General features: G+C 34.5%; 1 protein-coding gene across 1 annotated transcript; it reads left to right on the top strand.

Moving 5' to 3' along the window:
- Positions 1–1,094: 1,094 nt before the first annotated feature.
- On the top strand, positions 1,095–1,616 carry LOC111060300. The gene has a single exon (XM_022347958.2). It carries the CDS (start codon positions 1,095–1,097, stop codon positions 1,614–1,616), a length of 522 nt encoding a protein of 173 aa, XP_022203650.2.
- The last annotated feature ends 18,787 nt before the right edge of the window (positions 1,617–20,403 follow it).

The raw sequence follows: 20,403 nt of genomic DNA, 5'->3' as shown, positions 1-20,403 counted from the left end.
ATTATATTCTTTAATTTTTTTATAAGTTTTGGAATTTTGAATTCTCAAGTTGTTTAATTTTTACTTTTTTCATGAGTACCGTATTGAAATCTTTGTAATTTTCATTTTTGAATTAGGTAGTATTTTTGTTGTTTGTATTATTTATTATTGCATAAGTTCGTATTATTTTTATCATTATTTTCTTTTTTCATTTGTATCTGTACAATTTTTATTGTTAAGGAGACATATTTGGGGAAACCCGTTGTCTCCCTTGTGAATAAATAAATGAACTATTGATAGCGTGCAATAACGCATGCAATTAATAACTAAAATAATATAGCATTGTCTCTCGAACTTTCTCTGCTTTGAACTCGGGCTGTCCTGTTGAAAGTATGTCTTGAAGGACAGTCGTAGTTCAGCGCTCGAGGCGAAAGGTTCGTTTATCGGTTGTGGCTTATCAGCTTTCGTTTTCATTGAATCACGTTTATTACTGAATTACGATGTTTCTAAGCTTTTAGGGAATCTTAGTGCATGGCCGCAACTCGGTTAGTTATTTTAAATATTGAGACTTTATTTTTTGGTTGTGAGTAATTTGCAGTGTGATCATTTGTTTAACATTTCCTACTAGACATACAAAAATGAGTTGCGGAGTGTGTAACCAGCAGATGAATCGTGCATTAAAATCAAAAATAAAATGTTCGAGCTGCAATATTGTGTTCCATGGTGTATGTGTTGAGCTCACCGACAATGATCTGGAATTATTTCAAGACACAGGAAAGTCATGGACTTGTAAAAAATGTTCAAGTGATTTACGTCGCCAACGTGCCAATTCGGACTCTACTCCAGTAAAATCTATCTCAGGTGTAAACAAGCTCAGTGCTCCGGCAAAAACAAACACTAATTCAAGTACCGACAATAATCCACTAACGGTCGATCAATTAAATAGTATATTAACACGGGTTAAGGATGAGTTGCTGGAAAAGTTGGGATCTGATATAGCCGCTTGTAGGAAGACCTTGGATGAAAATGCTGCTGAAATTGCTAAACTAAGAGGAACTGTTAGGGAACTACAAAATGAAAATTCAGTTCTGAACGGAAAAATTAGGGAATTGGAGATGAAAGATGACGATCGGGAGCAATATGGTCGGAGAAATACCCTTGAAGTATACGGTGTTCCGGAGTTGCAGAACGAGGATGTGCAGAGTCGAATACTGGAGATCGGGAAAGCATTGGATGTGAAGCTGGACCGCAGATCGATCGATGCATGTCATCGCCTCCCCAGAAGAAGAGACAACACCGCGCCCGGCATCATTGTTCGTTTTGTCTGTCGAGGAGATAAGGATGCCTTGCTCAAAAAGAGGAAAGAATGTAGAGACTTTTCAACTCAACATATCAACATGCAGGGAAATAGTCCAATCTACATAAACCAATCTATAACGGCGGAGAGACGTAAGCTGTTCGGCAGAGCCAAGATGATACAACGGGAGAATGGGTTTCGACATGTGTGGATCGACCGAGTGGGCCGAATCAAAGTCAGGTACGAGGACGGCGGTCCTGTTAATATTATCAGGTGTGAGGAGGACCTCAACAAGCTCACAAATAGAAATAAGGACAATGTCGGTGTAAGTAAGAAATAATATAGATCAATTTCTGTATGAAGAAAATACCAATTATGACACATAAAACCATGATTTGTTTGTCCAGATTAAGTTAACATTTTAACGTTCAATGAAATAGTTAATTAGAGAGAAGGAGGAGTATTATCATTATAAATTATTTTATTTGAATTTCAGTTGCAAAGTATGGCTCTTTCTTATCACTTTGCTCAAGGTAAATTATTGTTTATTTTGATGAGCTCAAATAGACTATTTATTATTGCGTATGATTGTTGAAATAAATTTAGGAATAATTTCCATTCCGCTATCTTCCAATTATGATAATTATATTATATTCTATACGATAATTATTAATTATATTCTATCAATTGAGAATAATGTATCAATTAAGTGGAAAAGGTTTCAATTGATTTTTTTTTTGTTTTTTTTTGCCAATATGCTAGGCCTATTACTTGTAGTAACGTAATTACTATTCTTTGCTTTTCAATTTGCTGTAGCCTAGTTAAGAGAGAATAATAACTCCTAATAATAAATCATTATAATTTGAAAATATTTTATCATTATGAGAAAAATGATGAATTCTCCTATCTTATCTACAAGGTATATTTAGTACGCTAGTTGATGAGGATTATTGACACGATTACCTCTGTTGCTACTACTTTCTGAATCTCAAGAATTGAAGGCCTTTAATATTGATAAAATAATACTTGGATTGAAAATAGATTTCCTGTTTAACATTATCCGATTAATACGCATTGATAAAAATCAAGATAATGTATTTTTGAAACAATTTTGGTTAGCAAAATCATTTTAAAAATCTTTCACATGGCAATCCGTATATTAAGTATGTAGGCCTGAATCTGAAAAAAATCTGATCTTTCAGGAAATATTTTCTAACAATTGATTCAATTAAATTAATGCTGATTTCCACTTCTCTGTTTGTCCTTATTATCTCAGTAATATTATTTTATTTTATTCAAATGGAATTGATCACAGGTTTCTGTGCATGAACTAAATTGGTAGGTTTCAAGTCGATGTACATACATTCATTTTGTCTGGACCGGTGGGCTGGCCATGTCTTGATTCTCTCTGATTTTTATTTTTTTTTCTTTTCATCGGAAAACCGATACTTTTTTCTCTATATTTTTTCATTTTACTTTAATTTCTTAACCACTCTGAAATTTTATTTTACAAAATATACGTTTATTCACTTTTCTTACGTTTATGTCTGATTGGAATATTGACGACCTTATAGGGTTTCACGATACAATCGAAGTAAATGATGTTTTCAGTTTTTTACCTCACCAGTCTGAGAGTGTTGGCATGGAATTAAATATTCTACACACCAACATCAGAAGCATTAATAAAAATTTTGAGGAATTGGTGCACTACATAGGTAATATAAAGTTTCGCTTCAATGTGATTGCATTAACCGAGACGTGGATCACAGACGATGCTTGCTTCAATTATAACTTAGATGGTTACAATGTTTTTCATGCTAATAGTAAACACTCGAAATGTGATGGATTATGCTTGTTCATTGAAAATAATATCAAAACTGAGCTTATTAATGTCCATATTGAGGAAGCTAACTGTATTGGTATGGCTTGCTGGATTAATGACGTGAAATATTTAATAATTACAATATATCGTTCACCATCCCTCAACTTAAAAACTTTTATCGAAAGTCTAGACGAATTTCTGAAAAGTATGAAAGATATTTACAACATAATAGTATTGGGTGATATGAATTTAAATATTCTTGCTAATAATAGCCTTTCAAATGAATATTTGAGCACAATGCATATTAATGGTTTCAAATCTTTTATCAATAAACCAACTAGGTCTGTAAATGGCATCAGTACTTGTATCGATCACATATTTTACAAGGGAGGAGAGAATAATAACAATAATAATGTTGTTAGAGGGACTATTCTGAAAACAAATATTACGGACCATTTCAGTGTTTCGCTGCATTTCAATAGGAATATTAATGAGGAACCAGCACATATCGATGTAGGATCAAAAAGCATAATTGATTATGTAAATCTAATCTCTGATTTACAAAAAGAATCATGGAAAGAGATATATGATTCAATGGATATTGACGAGATGGTGGACTACTTTGTTAAAAAACTAACAGACCTAACTCATGCTAGAACTAAAACCATAAAAATAAGTAACAAGAAAAAACCTATAAAAAAATGGATTACTCCAGCCTTAGTCGCGTCAATACGGGAGAGAGATAAATTACATAGAAAATTATTAAAAAACCCCAATAACTTAGAATTGATAAATCAATATAAGAGATACAGAAATACACTCAATACCCTGATAAAAAAAAGCAAGATTAATTATTTTAACTGTAAATTCGAGGAACACAAAAACGATTCTAAAAAACCTGGAAATACATTAATGAACTACTCGACTTGAAAAAAAATTCAAAATCAATAAATCTAGATGCTACTACTCTTAATAAATATTTCGCTGGTGTTGGAGAATCGTTCGCTAGAAAGATAACCGATAATACAGACAATATAGAGATTCCCAAGTCAATAGCAAATCCTAATGTAAAAAGTATCTTCCTCATTCCCACAAACGATTATGAAATAGAGTTATTAATAGATCAACTCAAGAATAAATTTACACCAGGTGTTGATAACTTTACAGGACCTTTCCTCAAAAAAATATCACCCTCTATAACCTCACCTTTAGTTCATATATTTAACAAATGTTTGAGCGAAGGATATTTCCCTAAAAAATTCAAAGAAGCTAAAATTATACCATTACCAAAAACTGGAGACCTTGGAAACCCGGATAGTTACAGACCGATTAGTTTAATGAGTAATATTTCTAAAATACTAGAAAAAATTTTGAAAATCAGATTAATGAGTTTCCTAGATAAACATAAAATCATTGACAACAATCAATATGGTTTCCAAGCAAATAGTTCAACCAAAGATGCGGTAATCCATCTCAACAATATAATTTTTGATAACTTTAATAGAAACAAAAAAACACTGGCTATTTTTATGGACTTATCCAAGGCCTTTGATACAGTTCCTCACAACATACTCCTCTATAAACTGGACAGGGTGGTGTAAGAGGTTCTGTGAATAAGTTATTCTCAAGTTACTTGTCGAATAGGAAACAGTATCTCACTTTAAATGGACAGACAGACATCAGTTACACCTCTCAGTTCGGTACTCCTCAAGGGACAGTACTATCCCCGATTTTGTTTCTCATCTATGTAAACGACCTGTTAAAATTAAACCTTGAAAATTGTACTATTTTATCTTTCGCCGACGATACAACTTTGATTTTTAGCGGAGACACATGGGAAGAAACGTTCAAAGTTGCAAATAATGGTTTGAAAATAGTTCAACAATGGCTTGAAGATCATATACTAACCCTAAATGCAAAGAAAACTAAATATATAACTTTCTCACCCACCGTAATTGGTCAACCATCAATAGATCTTGAACTTTCTATAAAAAAATCAAAGAAAAATAACAATGGCACCCAAATAATGAATGAGGTCGCCCACGAAAATATACCTTTGGAAAGAGTGCAATCTATAAAATATCTTGGTATTTTTGTAGATCGCCATATCAAATGGAACATTCACCTAGAGTACCTCTGCTCAAAATTGAAATATCTCATCTATATTTTCTATAAAATAAATAAAATTAAAAACAGGGAGATAATAAGAAAAATTTATTTTGCATATGCACATTCCTTATTCCAATATATCATTGAGGTGTGGGGTGGAGCTTTTGATACGCACTTGAGAAAACTGTTTGTCCTCCAAAAACATATTATAAGAGCAGCTCTAGGGAGACCACGTTTGTACCCAAGCCGAGATATTTTTATTGAACTTGATGTACCAACATTGAGGCAAACGTTCATGAAAACCGTAATACTCTACATAAACAAGAATCACTCTCTATTTTCAGCTCGCACTACCCCTTACAATATGCGAGTAAATCATTTCAATAGATACAATATGCATTTGATCAAGCTCACTACATGTAGGCATCAATTCTTTTATTACTGTAATCTTTTCATCAACTTAGTTCCGTCAAATTTCATTATAGAAAAACCAACTGGTAAATATCACAAAACTGTGGAAGAGTGGATAAACAGGAATTTCTTTTTTAAATTAACGCTACAATAGATTTAGTTACTCTTAAGTATTCTTTAGTTATTCGTAAGTTTTTGATGATGTTCAATCATATATATATATATATATATATAATTATTTAAAAAGCCAAATAGAATAAGTATTCTACAAATTTTAGTTAAGCGCTAAACTTGTTAAATCTAATAATGTAGACTCACTGCTGGCTCTCAAGTTCTTACTTATGCCAGCAGTCGCCAAAATAAAGATAAATTAAGTTTTGATCTAATAATTAAGTTTGAGTTTTGCTTATTTGTTTAACACTTTGTAACTTAATATATTATAATACTGTAATTTTGTTTTGGCAATAAATTTCAATTTCAATTTCAAATTTCAATTTCAAGGAGATTAGCTTTTGATGTTAAATTTTTGATACACCAACCCCAACAGCTATTAGGCGTTTTCACACCGATATCTCGCTGACACGACATACAGACAGGATTTACTATGATGAACAGTTTAAGTGGAGGCTGCGGTTTATAACTGCGCGAGGTCTACTGTTCATAGAACTACTAGTAGTAGCTTGATTATTAGCATTTGAACAAATGCAATTCTAATAACTTCTATCTATAGACTGGCTGGCCGCTATGGCTTCGTATAAAATGAGCGCTGCTATCCAGAGATTGTCAGTTTGGTGTAAGGGTAAGCATTCCTGACTAGCAATCAGGAGGTACCGGGTTCGATTCCCAGGCTGACAAATAATTTTTAGATAGTAGCTCTCATCGAATTTTCATCTAGCTGTTAACCCCGTTGTCAATATTTGCAGTAGCAGTTGTCTTCAGGGTGATTTACAGCATTTAATCAGGATTTTCGTTTAATTATATAGTTTGGCGGGACCTATATCTGACGTCATATTCGTGTTGATGCTACGATAGAAGCCGCAATAACCAAATTACACTGTATGTGTTAATTGGTTAGATGATAGAGTGGACAGAAGCCGCAATAACCAAATTACACTGTATGTGTTAATTGGTTAGATGGTAGAGTGCAAATTACTGTCCAAACTTCACCACGTCATAAAATAAACAAGTCATTCTATTTTCTATTCTATTCAACTTTAAGGCTGTTCGGTTTATTTAAATTGAATAATCTTTTTCAATATAATTGTTAAGATCATTATAAGAGTGAGAAAAAGTGGCAACTGAAATTTTCTAGTTTTCGTGCAAAATTATTCAGAAGCAAACCATTCTCTCCAATACTTTCCATTGTAAGTGTGCAACATCCATTATGCCCCGTTCGTCTAATCACAAACCGGCCAAATGAATAAGTAGGCTGATAGGTTGTGGCGGATTGAGGCTTGGGGCGAAATAGCCGCTGGAATCACTATTGACGGTCACGTTGAGTTGAGGGATGGTTGCTAAACTAGAGAGATGTTGACTGAGAAGAAATTGGGGAAAGTGGTGTTGTTTTGGATGGTTGAACAGACGTTGCAATTGTTGTGGCAGTGATAGCAGTGTCCGTTTGTACAAGTCCAAGTCGAGTGGTCTCCCCCAAGGGTCTACCCCTTCCCTCCCCCCTTGACAGGGCCGCTATAATTACCGTTGTAGTATTGAAAGGAGAGAGGCTGGCAGTAATCATAGCTCTTTGTGCCTATTGTCTGGCGCAATCACTGCAGACAATGGGAGAGCATAATGAGAACTCAGACCGCACAATACTTGGCTGATACTTTCATGTCATAGCTGGAGAACGAACGTTCGAAAACAGTTGGAGCACCGTCTTTCCCAGTCAGGCTACAATTCAAACTATTTTCATATCGAGATTACTCCCAAGCAATCACGATAAAATAATAACCTAGTAATATCAAATCAAGTGAAATTTTATTGTTTCATTTCCATAAAATATACAACATGATATTATCTGATATATCAGAAGAAAAACTATATACGTGAACAGTAAAATCTTTACTATAATAAAGGAAAGAACTGGCTTATACACGTACGGGATAGGAAAATTATGTTTGACGCATCATCACGTCTCAACTACTCAACTGATTAACTTGAAATTTTGCATATAAATTCTTAATTAACCGTGGATGGTTATAAGCCTGTTTTCAATTACGTCAAGATTACAAGATTTCATTACGTCAAGTTTTCAGTTGTAAAATAGACCCTTGCGGAGCACGGGTTACCTGCTTGTAAAGATATTCATAGTCACATCACAAGAATTAGGTATCAGCTGCAGGTAACGCAGGCTAGATTGACTAAGACTCAAATGAACTTTGATTATATGTGTATAAAATTATTCAATAAGTTACCATTAGATGCTAGAAATGTTAGTTTTAGAAAATTTAAAACTATAATGTACAAGTTCCTGAAATCCAAACCACTATATTCACTCCAAGAATGGCATGATTTGAATATGGAGAGCCTTTCTTTTTTATAATTTATTCCAATGTTTAAATATATTCATAGGCTATATCTATTCATGTATCATTTATGTATAGAACTAATTCTTTGTTGATGTTTATTGTTTGTGATGTGTGTTCCAACTCCATATTGACTGTGCCAAACATCTAAAAGAGTAAAACAGGATATTTACACTTGGGTTAAGAGCAATTACTTTTTATATGTATGAGATGCTATTACTAAGAGAACACTTCGTACCAGTAAAAGATGTTTCCGCCACACTGCACAGAAACTCAGAAAGCAGCTGTTTTCCAGTCCCTACGTAGATCTGAAAGACATTGTTTGCAGACGACTCTCGTCTGACGTCAGAACAGGTTTCTTTCCGGCCTAGGCCGGAAAGAGTACCCTTTCCAGCCACTAACATGGAACTAAGAAAGGTGATCAAAAAAACAGCTGATCAAAAAACTTTTCATTATTTGTGTTCATTAATCAATAATTACAACATTTATAATTATATCATCCAATTGTCATTTGAAAGAATAAAAAAGTATAAACACAACCTCCCACATAATTGAACATCATCTTTTAGGTTATTTAGACAAATCAGAATAAAAATAAAAATACTTGGACAATTTCCTGATATTCAGATTACCTCAGATTTGCTAGAGCTATCACCTTCCACTTCTGCTTTCGGAAGTGCTTAGTAAACAACTATTCTCATATATATATATATATATATATATATATATATATATATATATATATATTTATTTATTTATTTATTGTTTATTTTTGTGTGTAAAAATAACTGACTGACTGACTCACTCACTCGCAGAACTAAAAATCTACCAAACCAAAAACGTTCAAATTTGGTAGGTATGTTCAGTTGGCCCTTTAGAGGCGCACTAAGAAATCTTTTAACTCTAAGGGTGGTTTTTAAGGGTTTGAATTTCGTCTTTTAGCATGTATATTCTTCTTACTCTCTTAATTATAATTGTAAAATGTCCATACCATATGTTAATATAGAACTATAATCTAGAGAGAGTACCTCTTCGAAACAGTTGTTAACTGGTAACTAAATTAATAATTTTGTCAGGTTGGCATTAAGATGAGTTGACTTTGTAGTCGAAGATTGAAATGCATTTATCGCGGAAAAATTTATTGGGCACTGCTACTTCAATCAGAGCTATTCCTGGGAGTATTATATCGCCTGATATGGCGTGCGAAGCGAGCCCGCCGATCTCATTTTTCTACGGGGGTCCAGAGCTATTCCTGGGAATATTATATCGCCTGATATGGCGAGCGAAGCGAGCCTGACGGCTAGTGAAAATATATTATGAAATATTGAAAAATATAATTTCTTGCTCAATAAAATATAACTGATTATTTTGAACGAAAATAACAATTAATATTACATCAATAAACCTGTATCAGCTACCGTCAAGAAGGCATTGTCAAGACAGTGAGGATCGGCAACGTTGTTCTCCTATCTTTCTACACTGCCATTATAACGTGGACCACACTATACAAAGCTAAATTCGATCTACAGATGGAAATAAATTGGAAGTTTAATTTGGTAAAATGCTAATTAATGATTAATAAGCATTTAATTGGGATTTTCGTTCAATAATAATTATTCATTCAATTCGATGTATTTGTGCTTTAAACTGACTTTCGCGGAGTAGGCTACAGCTTACCTGCTAGTGTATCAAATAATGAAAGAAAGAATTGGCTTATACAAGTGCAGGATAGGAAATTCACGTCTGAACTATTCAACTGATTAACTTGGAATTTTGCATATCCTATTATATTAAGCGAGCAATTTCTGTATACATTTTTATATTTATCTGGTTATTTTTACTTTCCTTGCCCTATTACTATAGGTAAGGAAAGTATTGCTTTCCAAAAAAATTTAAGGTACCCTAATTTCATGTTTTCTATACGTTTCAAGGTCCCCTGAGTTCAAAAACATGATTTTTGGGTGTTGGTCTCTGTGTGTGTATGTCTGTGAACACGATTACTCCATTCCCAATTAACCGATTGACTTGAAATCTTAAACTTAAGGTCTTTATACCATGAGAATCCGACAATAAGAAATTCAAAAAAATTCAATTCAAGATGGCGAAAAAAATGGCGGATGATTACTGAAAAACCATGTTTTTCGCGGTTTTCTCGAAAACGGCTCTAACGATTTTCTTCAAATTTATACTATTGATAGCTACTTATAAGCCCTATCAACTGACATTAGTCTCATTTCTGGGAAAATGTCAGGAGCTCCGTAATATTCTTTAGAAAAATGGCGGATAATGACTAAAAAACCATGTTTTTCACGGTTTTCTCGATAACGGCTCTAACGATTTTCTCCAAATTTATACCATGGATAGCTATTCATAAGCCCTATCAACTGACATGAGTCTCATTTTTGGGAAAATTGCAGGAGCTCCGTAATATTCTTGAGAATATGACAGTTACTAAAAAAGCATGTTTTTCACGATTTTCTCAAAATCGTTTTTTTCGATTTTTTTCAAATTCATACCCTGTATAGTTATTTATCAGCTCTATCAACCGGCATGAGTCTTTTTCCTGGGAAACTGATGGGGGTCCACCCCATCCTCGAAAAATGGACTTTGTAACCTCCTTCTCGTGCATGAGGTAGGTAGGTAGAGCAGTTTATAAAAAGAACACAGTCATAGTCAAGATATTTCATCTGTAGAACAGTTGTTTTGACAACTTTTAAAAAAATCATCGAATTTGAAAATTCACACAAAGGAAAAAGTACTATGAAAACAATTATACATACACATATACAGTAGTCGCAAAGTCGCCTAGTTGCAAATATGTTGTTATAATATATGCCGCCAATCGTTATCATGTTATTCCGCTAAATTATTCTCGTTTGAGAATGAGGCTCACTGTTGAATGAGCAAGGAAAGTTGTGTGAGTGTACCACACCACATTTTTATATCTGGTTATTTATTTATGTCCAAAGGATATCGAAAACGGCTCTAACGATTTTTACGATATTTGGAACATATTAGATTTATGATATAAAAATTCGATTGCACTAGGTCTCATCCCTTGGAAAACTCGCTGAAGGACATGAAAAGGATAATAATTATTCATCCTTGGAAAAACATATGATAATTTTGTCGTCCGTCGATAACAGAAGATGCGAGTGCAGTGTGGAAGAGAGACAGAATTCGTTTCATCTGTTCAACTATTTGCAATCAATCAGCTTTTCTCACAAGAAAAAATATTAATCTAGAAATTTTAATCGACTTGATCAAAATAATCTGATTTGTTGACATTACATGGTATTTCTTTCCTTTACATGATATTACCATTATAACTTTCCTTTAAGTAGAGCTCAAATAATTTTCAATACTTATTCAGAGCACTTGGACATCTTCTGGTTCTCCCCTTCCAAATTCAGAAGGATTTCATATGATTTAGTGTTGTAGTATGTGGTCCATCATTTCGTGATTTGCGCTTGCATTTCTTTTATTCAATTATCCTCATGAAGGCTAGTGGTAGTACATTACACAGACACTTTTTTCCTCTTGTCTATATACTAGTAATGATTATAGTTTACTGAGGTATGTGTGCATTTTTTTCTTATTGAGTTCAGTTAATGTATTTTTATTATTCTATATACGACTGTATATTTCTTCTATTTTTCGTCTTATTTCATTCTCATAATTTTATAATTAGCTATTTCTATAATTTATTATTTTCTCATATTTTCTATCTTCTTTTCATTGAAAATTGTATTATGTTGGAAATTATTGTATAGTGTGGAGGAGGCAAAATGGGGTTTTACCTGTTGTCTCCATGAATAAATAAATAAATAGTTTATATCATTCTAAATTAGAGTATATCATAGTTTTTATAGTTAATCACTATTTTACAGTTTTAAATGATTGATGAGTGTTATTTTATCATTGAATTTGGTTTGTAAACAATCTAAATTAGAACTTTTCTGTTTTCAAATGTTTGAACTGATCTCAGAAGGTCAGGTTTTCAGTTTGTCAAGTTTCAATTGGACCGTTGCAGAGCACGGGTTACCTGCTAGTTGTATAATATAATGATTTGTGACTGTGAATAAATGAAATAAATGAACACGGGTGAGGCGAAACTCATATCTCGGAAGAATATAAAAAAACACAGTAGCTATTTTATGATTTAGTGGGCCCATGTATGTGAGGCAACGAATCTGTTATACGTCGCTTGTGATAGGCTCGAAGCCTGAACAAGGCATAAAAAGTAGATGAGGTGTATAAAAACAAAATGATAGATTAATCTGGTAGCGTGAGAGGGAAATTGAATCCGAAACTAATGTGGCTATGATAGGACTGCAGATCGAAAGACTAGGATCTCTGTTTATGAGTTTGACATTGCAATGAATCCAAGGAAATCCTGAGAAGCCTGCCATTGGGGCCTTTGGGGGCGAAGCGCCCTAATCCCAAGCACAAGGGGGGGTGCCTTTGGCTCGTAAACCCCCTTCAACCCCCCCAACCATAGCCTTGTTTACGGGTTCGATGTAAATGGCACCTGTGTGGATTTGCCCCTTCGCATTTTGTTTTCTTCGCCTTCAGAAATATATTGCCGTCTACACAATGCGTAGGCTGCTACTACCTCCTCTTCTTTTTCTTCTTCATCATCATCCTCTTTTTCTGCTTATTCTTCATCTTTTTTTTTCCATTTCTACTTCTTCATCTAGTCTCCCTTCTCCTAATTCTTCTCTTCTTTTCTTCATCACCTCTTTTTCCGCCTTCTTCTTTGTAGTCTTTGTTGTGTTTTTCCTCTTTTACTTCTTCTTCTCCTTTTTATTGTTCTTCTTTTTCTTCTTCTTCTTCTCTTCTTCTCTTCTTCTCTTCTTCTTTTTTTTCTTCTTCTCTTCTTCTTCTTCTTCTTCTCTTCTTCTTCTTCTTCTTTTTCTTCTTATTCTTCTTCTTCTTCCTTCTTCTTCTTCTTCTTCTTCTTCTTCTTCTTCTTCTTCTTCTTCTTCTTCTTCTTCTTCTCTTCTTCTTCTTCTTCTTCTTCTTCTTCTTCTTCTTCTTCTTCTCTTCTTCTTCTTCTTCTTCTTCTTCTTCTTCTTCTTCTTCTTCTTCTCTTCTTTCTTCTTCTTCTCTCTTCTTCTTCTTCTTCTTCTTCTTCTTCTTCCCCATCATCATCATCCTCTTCTCCGCATCCTATTCTCACAGCTCCAATTTCTTTTTTTATCTTCTTCTTCGTCTCCTCATCCCTATCCTCTTCCTCCTTCTGCTCTTCCTCTCTCTCCTCCTCGTCCTCTCACTGCTCCTCATTCCTCTTAACCTCTTCCTCATTCCTCCTCCCCTGATACTTCTGTTCCACCTCCTCCTCATCCTTTTTCTCATTCTTCTCCTCCACCTTCTCCTACTCCTCCACCACCTCTTCTACTCCTTCCCCTCTGCTGTTTCTTTTTCCACTTTACTTTTTAACAATTCCTCTTTTTTCTTCTCCTTCACCACATCCTCCTACTCCATTCACCTCCCACGAGTCTCTCACACTCTCTTACTCTCTCTTCTCATCTCTCTAACTCACACACTCTCTCTTTAACTATCTCTACGTCTCTCACTCTCTCTTCTCACACACTCTCTTTCACTATCTCTAAGTCTGTCACTCTCTCGACATCTGTCTAAAACACTCTCACACTCTCTCTCTCTGTTCGTCTGCAAACCCGTACCTCACTCCTCTTGTCATCCTTTTCTCCTATTTTCATCCTACTCCTTCCCCTCCTTTCTACCTTACATCTGGATACAAATAAATAAATTGAATATGTTGAAGCGATATCAGTTTTTCGACTACCAAAACACACACGCATATATGAGCATATACACATATCCTCATATGCACATAAGAACATGTATTTAGCCAGTTTTCCTCACACCTACAAGAGCTTTGTTTTGATAGCGACCCCATCAAATTAGTATCTTATTATTCTGTATGAAATTGAACTGCTGGAAATGTCACTTTCCCAATCTATTATCAATGCTACTTTATCACATGGATTCAAACTGTAGTGATGTCCACGTTATAATGGCAGTGGAGAAAGATAGGAGAGGAGCGTTGCCGATTCTCTGCTTCGCCACAGTCTTCTATGGAGGATAGCTGGTACCGGTATATCTGATATAATATTATTAACTTATTATAAATAATGATTTATATTTTGATCGTTAAGAAAGTATATTTTTCAATGATTAAATTACAAATTTTCATAATTGAGATAAAATATTTTGTTAATAAATTATTCTTCGACATTGTTGAATATGGAGTGCCACAGGGCTCAGTTTTGGGTCCTGTGCTATTTTTAATTTTCATAATTGACCTTTTTCAGGGCAACTTCAATGGATCCCCCGTTTCATTTGCTGATGATACGGCTTTCTTAGTTACAAAGCCAAGATAGTGAAAATCTTTATATTAAGATTCAGGAAGATTTAAATAGATTGCTTTGTGGTTCAATTTCACGGGCTCTCTCAATGTATCAAAAACTAATATTTGCTTTTCTCCATGTCTAACGCCTGGCAGTTACAATCACAATTGAAATTTCATAATGGTGCTTGTGATAAGAGAAGAAACTGTGATTGCGACATTGTAATACAGTCCGACTCCATAAAATATCTTGGTGTTGTGCTTCATGATAGGCTGGCTTGGTCTAATCATATTAAAAATCTGAGAACATATCTTTTCATCCTCCTGAGAAAATTCTATTTTCTTAGAAAAATGCTCCCTCAGCCAGTCTTGAAGGAATTGTATTTTGCTTTGGTTGCTCTAAAATTAACTCTGGTATAACTTGTTGGGGCTCTACATATAAAACCAATTTGAGGCCTCTAGTCACCTTACAAAAATCAATAATCCGAGTGATGAAAGGTGTTAGTAGAACAGAACACTCGTTTACAATCTTCCAATTTTACAAATGTCTACCACTGCGGTATATTTTTGTTTTTAAGGTTCTGTCTTCTTTCTTTTTGTTATCAGGTGGTCGCAGTAGGCAGGTAGGTGGATCACCTATATATCACAAGAAGTGCAACTAATATCATTTTAAGGCTTCCTAGACCACATACAACCTTTTTTCAAAAATCATTGTTTTCCTTGGACCCAAATTTTTCAACCTGTGCCCATTCAATTGAAAAGACTAATAATTTTTTTCATTTAAAATACAGATTTCAAATGGCTTATTAGTATTTCACCAGATCTTATTAAAGTTTATTCATTGTAACTAATTAATTAAGTTGTAAAATAATAGCACTTGTACAAATGTAATTTCTATTCTTCAATTGCATGAATGGTGTGTGGATCTGCGAGTGAATGTAGTAGCATTAAATAAATTGTTCTCACAAGAGACTCCTACTTGCAAACACATTTTTTATAATTTAGCAAGTAGTATTTTTGTTTTGACTAATAAATTATAGTGATTTTGTATGATAGTAACAAAATTCATTTTGTTTTGTTAAATCCTAGTTGGATAAGTTTATTAATCTACAAAAATGTTATATAATGTAAAGTGTCATTTATGATGTCAAAATAAAAAAGTGATTTGATTTTGATTAGTTGAAAAACGATCTGGCAACGGAGCTGGGAAAGGATATTGCTATCGGCTTTGTCGAATGATAGACAAGGATAGCAACACCTATGCTAATAATATACTGTCATTATAACGTGGACCTCACTTTAGTTTTCATCATAAAGAAAACATGTTCTCTCATTCCTGCAATAATTATTTTGAATCATATAACCATGAAAAATTATTATTAAGCTGGGATAACACAAATTACAAAGGTTGTGGAGACTATTATTAAGGCTGTGAAATGGCTAAAAATAAACTTTCTACTGGTGATATTTTTCAAAGTGTTCCGATTTGTATATCATCAAGCTATCAAAATGAAAAAGTTTTCTTAGGAAAACATTTCTTTTCCGATCTTTACTTTTTGAGATATGAGCGCCTTAAGTTCAATTTTTTGGTACAGAACAATTCGAATTCGGTAAGAGATAAATCCAAGAGATTAAGTGGATAAATTCTTCATGGTATTGATGATTGAATAAAACAAAAAATTCCCTGAGAATATCAATTTTTGATAACGTTATTCAATTTACTAAAAATTACCAAAAATAACTAAAGAAAAGCTATTTTTGGTAAATTGAATAACTTTATCAAAAATTGATATTTTTAGGAATTTTTTGTTTTATTCAATCATCAATACCATGAAGAATTTATCCACCAAATCTCATGGATTTAACTCTTACCGAATTAGAAATGTTCTGTCCCAAAAATTTGAACTTTAGGCGCTCATATCTCAAAAAGTAATGATCGGAAAAAAATGTTTTCCCGTGAAAACTTTTCCATTTTAAATGGCTTCATGATATACAAATCGAAAAACTTTGAAAAATATCACTAGTAGAAATTTTATTTTTAGCCTTTGCACAGCCTTAAAATTGTTGATGACGAACAGGGGAGAAAGAGGATACAAGTGTGGATATATCCTACTCGCATTTATCTATGATAGCGAAGAGAGACGGAGGTATCCAAAAATCTATTTAAGTCTTCCAAACCCACGTTCCAGAAACTTTCAAGCCAGTTACACACACATCGATTTTTGGTCTTCTATTTTTTTGCCGTCCTCATGGATTCAATCAGATTAAGAGGAACTATCAAGGACAAACATCATCTGTTTCACATCATATTTTCAATCTGATTCATGAGGACGGCAAAAAAACAAACGTCCAAAACTCGATCTGTGTGTAACTAGCCTTAGATAACTAGGAAAACTGAACACAAAATAAATATTAGTTCCCCATGTACCCTACCCCCTCCAGCGTTCGCCACTGGTAGAGAACACTAGGGGCCGGTTTCCGAGCTCAGGATTCATCTAAAGTTCTAGACTTTAAACAGCTGGAGTCAGAAAATTGGCTTTCCAAAACGGGGCGTAGTCACAGTTTTTATGATAGTCTTTATTTTCTCATTTCTATCATTGGAAACGTTTTTCTTTGACGAAATGAAACATAATTCCTGAATAATTCTAAATAGCTGAAACTTCACACTAATCTGTGTTTAATTTTATAGTTTTTTCGCCACACTGCACAGAAAGCAGCTGTTTTCCAGTCCCTACGTAGATCTGAAAGACATTGTTTGCAGAAGACTCTCGTCTGACGTCAGAACAGGTTTCTTTCCGGCCTAGGCCAAAGTACCCTTTCCAGCCGCTAACATGGAACTAAGAAAGGTGATCAAAAAACAGCTGATCAAAAAACTTTTCATTATTTGTGTTCATTATTCAATAATTGAAACATTTATGATAATATCATCTTATTGTCATTTGAGAGAATAAAAAAGTATTAACTCAACCTCCCCCATAATTGAACATCATCTTTAAGGTTATTTAGACAAATCAGAATAAAAAATAAAAATACTTGGACAATTTCCTGATATTCAGATTACCTCAGATTTGCTAGAGCTATCACCTTCCACTTCTGCTTTCGGAAGTGCTTAGAAAACAACTATTCTCATATATATATTTTTTATTTTTGTGTGTGGCGAAAAATAGCGTTCGAACCTCGGCCTACGGCCTCGGACTTGAAAACCGATTTCGAGCCGGAAAAATCTCATTTTCTGCTCTAGGTGCGAAATATACTATTTCGAAATATTTAAACGTGGACTGCGACTACGCCCCGTTTTGGAAAGCCAATTTTCTGACTCCAACTGTTTAAAGTTTAGAACTCAGCTAAATCCCGAGCTCGGAAACCGGCCCCTGCTATGAAAATGTGAATGATTCAACTGATGATTGTAAACTTAATGGATTATAGCAGATTAAAATAAATTCTACCTCTCACCTTTTTGTAAAAAGTTTAATAATATTATGAAAGCAGAGATTACACACACCACAAACTCTATTCTTTCTTTTTCTTCTTTTTCTCTCCCTTGCTCCTACTCCAACATTGAAAAATTTACGAGGTATAATCGGATTAAATTGATTGGCTCCAAGAGTGTACATTTTATGAAATCGACTTTTGATTATTGTTTTGACCAGAGAGAGAGAGAGATAAACGAGAAATTTATCAGAGCTTCGAGCAAAGCTTACAGCTCAGAGTGGCTTTATAGTTAACAACTTTTGTGCATGCATTTGATTGCAGTTATTCCATTAGTTCCACGTAGTTTGATTGCAGATTTTCGGTTTGATCTTTGTTAATAGCTCCACTCCCATTCTTTCATGTTTTTGATTTGTTGTGGATGTAATAGTATATTTCGCACCTAGGGCCGAAAATGAGACTTTTCCGGCCCGAAATCGGTTTTCAAGTCCGAGGCCGTAGGCCGTGGACTAGAAAAGATGGGGTCGATGTCAAACGAGGCAAACGACAGAAGAGTCCTGCGACAGTCGAGACCAGCGACGGTAGAGACCGGCGACATTCGAGGCCAGCGACGGTAGAGGACTCCTGAAAAAGTGGCCTCAAATGTCGCCTGCGTTAGGCGACAGTTGAGGCCACTCTAATTTTTGTACAGCCCCGACAGTCGAGACCTGCGACGGCAGAGGACTCCTGAAAAAGAGGACTCCTCCAATTGAGTTTCGTCAACAAAGGTGGTCAAGTCATATACATTCCAGTACTTGGATGATGGTCCCTAAACATATTTTTAAGTAATGGGAATCCATTACTACTGCATTATGCCTCCTTCATTGACAAATCTAAATATTTATCTATCTTCTATCCATCTATAAGACAAGATGGTGTCTGTCTTTCTGTCTGTTTGTATGTGAGCTCATCACGCTTGAAATACTTGACTGATTAAGCTGTAATTCTTCACAAAGATGATCGTTCTGAAAATCCTTCAAGGATAAGCACTATCTACCTTCAAGTTCATATGCTTTTTTTATGAAGGAAGTTTCCATTGTTTAGTTTTCAACAAATCAGAAGTTATAATCATTATAAAATGTATTTGTCTGGAATCGCAGTAGGATGTGTCCTCAACTGTCGCCTGCTGCAAGCGAGTCTCTAATTTTTGTACAGGCCCGACAGTCGAGACCAGCGACATTCGAGGCCAGCGACGATAGAGGACTCCTGAAAAAGAGGCCTCAAATGTCGCCTGCGTTAGGCGACAGTTGAGGCCACTCTAATTTTCGTACACTCCCGACAGTCGAGGACTGTAAAACAGTCCTCTACGGTCGTAGGTCTCGAATGTCGTCGGTCTGGACTGTCGCGCCCCCGAAAAGATTGAGAGCCGGAAAAACATTTTTGCCCATGGTGAGAGCGTTTTTTTTCACCACACAGAACAATAAATAATATAAATATGAGAATAATTGTTTATTAGGCACTTCCGAAAGCAAAAAAGGAAGGTCATAGCTCTAGCAAATCTGAGGTAATCTGAATATCAGGAAATTGTACAAGTATTTTTATTTTTATTCTGATTTGTCTAAATAACCAAAAAGATTATGTTCAATTATGTAAGAGGTTGAGTTTATACTTTTTTATCCTTCCAAATGACATTAAGATGATAAATTATAAATGTTTTGATTCTTGAATAATAAAACACAAATAATGAAAAGTTCTTAGATCAGCTGTTTCAATACACTTGAAATTTGGCCAATCTGAATGTCAAAGTCAACAGTGCTTGGTGTCGTTGACTTTGGAAGTTTAGGTTAGAAGTGCTATCCTACTCTGAAAATTGAATTTGAATAGTTTATAATATATATCTTATCTGTATTTTATTCATCCAAATAAAATGATAGTATCTTATTGCAGAATACTTATTCAATTCTAGAAGCATAAACTGATTCCGTTTCATAAACCATTTCGTAAACACGTTCACATCAAATCAGAATCAGCTGATTTCAAGGTTATTTTACAGCCCTAGGGCCGTAAAACTTTTACCGGCCTGGTCAGAAAACAATCATTTTCGGCCTCCATATGACGCACGAAAACCAGCTCATTACATCCAAGTGGGGCGAAAATAATTGTACATAACAATCAACTCTTTTCATTTCCCAACTCTCTTTCCACTTCTTCTCCAGGGCTCTTCCTTTCCATTATAGGATATTCAAATATGATATTAGAAATATTGAAATGCAAATGCAATTGACCGTACGAAGTGCGGTCGAACATTCACGCCGACGGCTTCGAATTTCTCTATATGTTTTTATTTTGTTTTGTATGTAGGCCTAGTATGTATGTTGTAGATTTCTCATTAAATTTGACAGGAATGCTCCTTTTTGAATTGCGCGTCGATGAATATGTAAGGTTTTTTACTTTCCTTGCCCTATATTACCATAGGTAAGGA

This window comes from Nilaparvata lugens, chromosome X, assembly GCF_014356525.2.
Source record: "Nilaparvata lugens isolate BPH chromosome X, ASM1435652v1, whole genome shotgun sequence".
Lineage (NCBI taxonomy): Eukaryota > Metazoa > Arthropoda > Insecta > Hemiptera > Delphacidae > Nilaparvata > Nilaparvata lugens.
Note: the sequence above shows the minus strand (reverse complement) of the source record. Positions and strands in the feature narration are given on the sequence as shown.

Excerpts from the sequence above, each read along its gene's own strand:
- LOC111060300 (XM_022347958.2), top strand. The coding sequence starts at position 1,095 with ATGAAAGATGACGATCGGGAGCAATATGGTCGGAGAAATACCCTTGAA.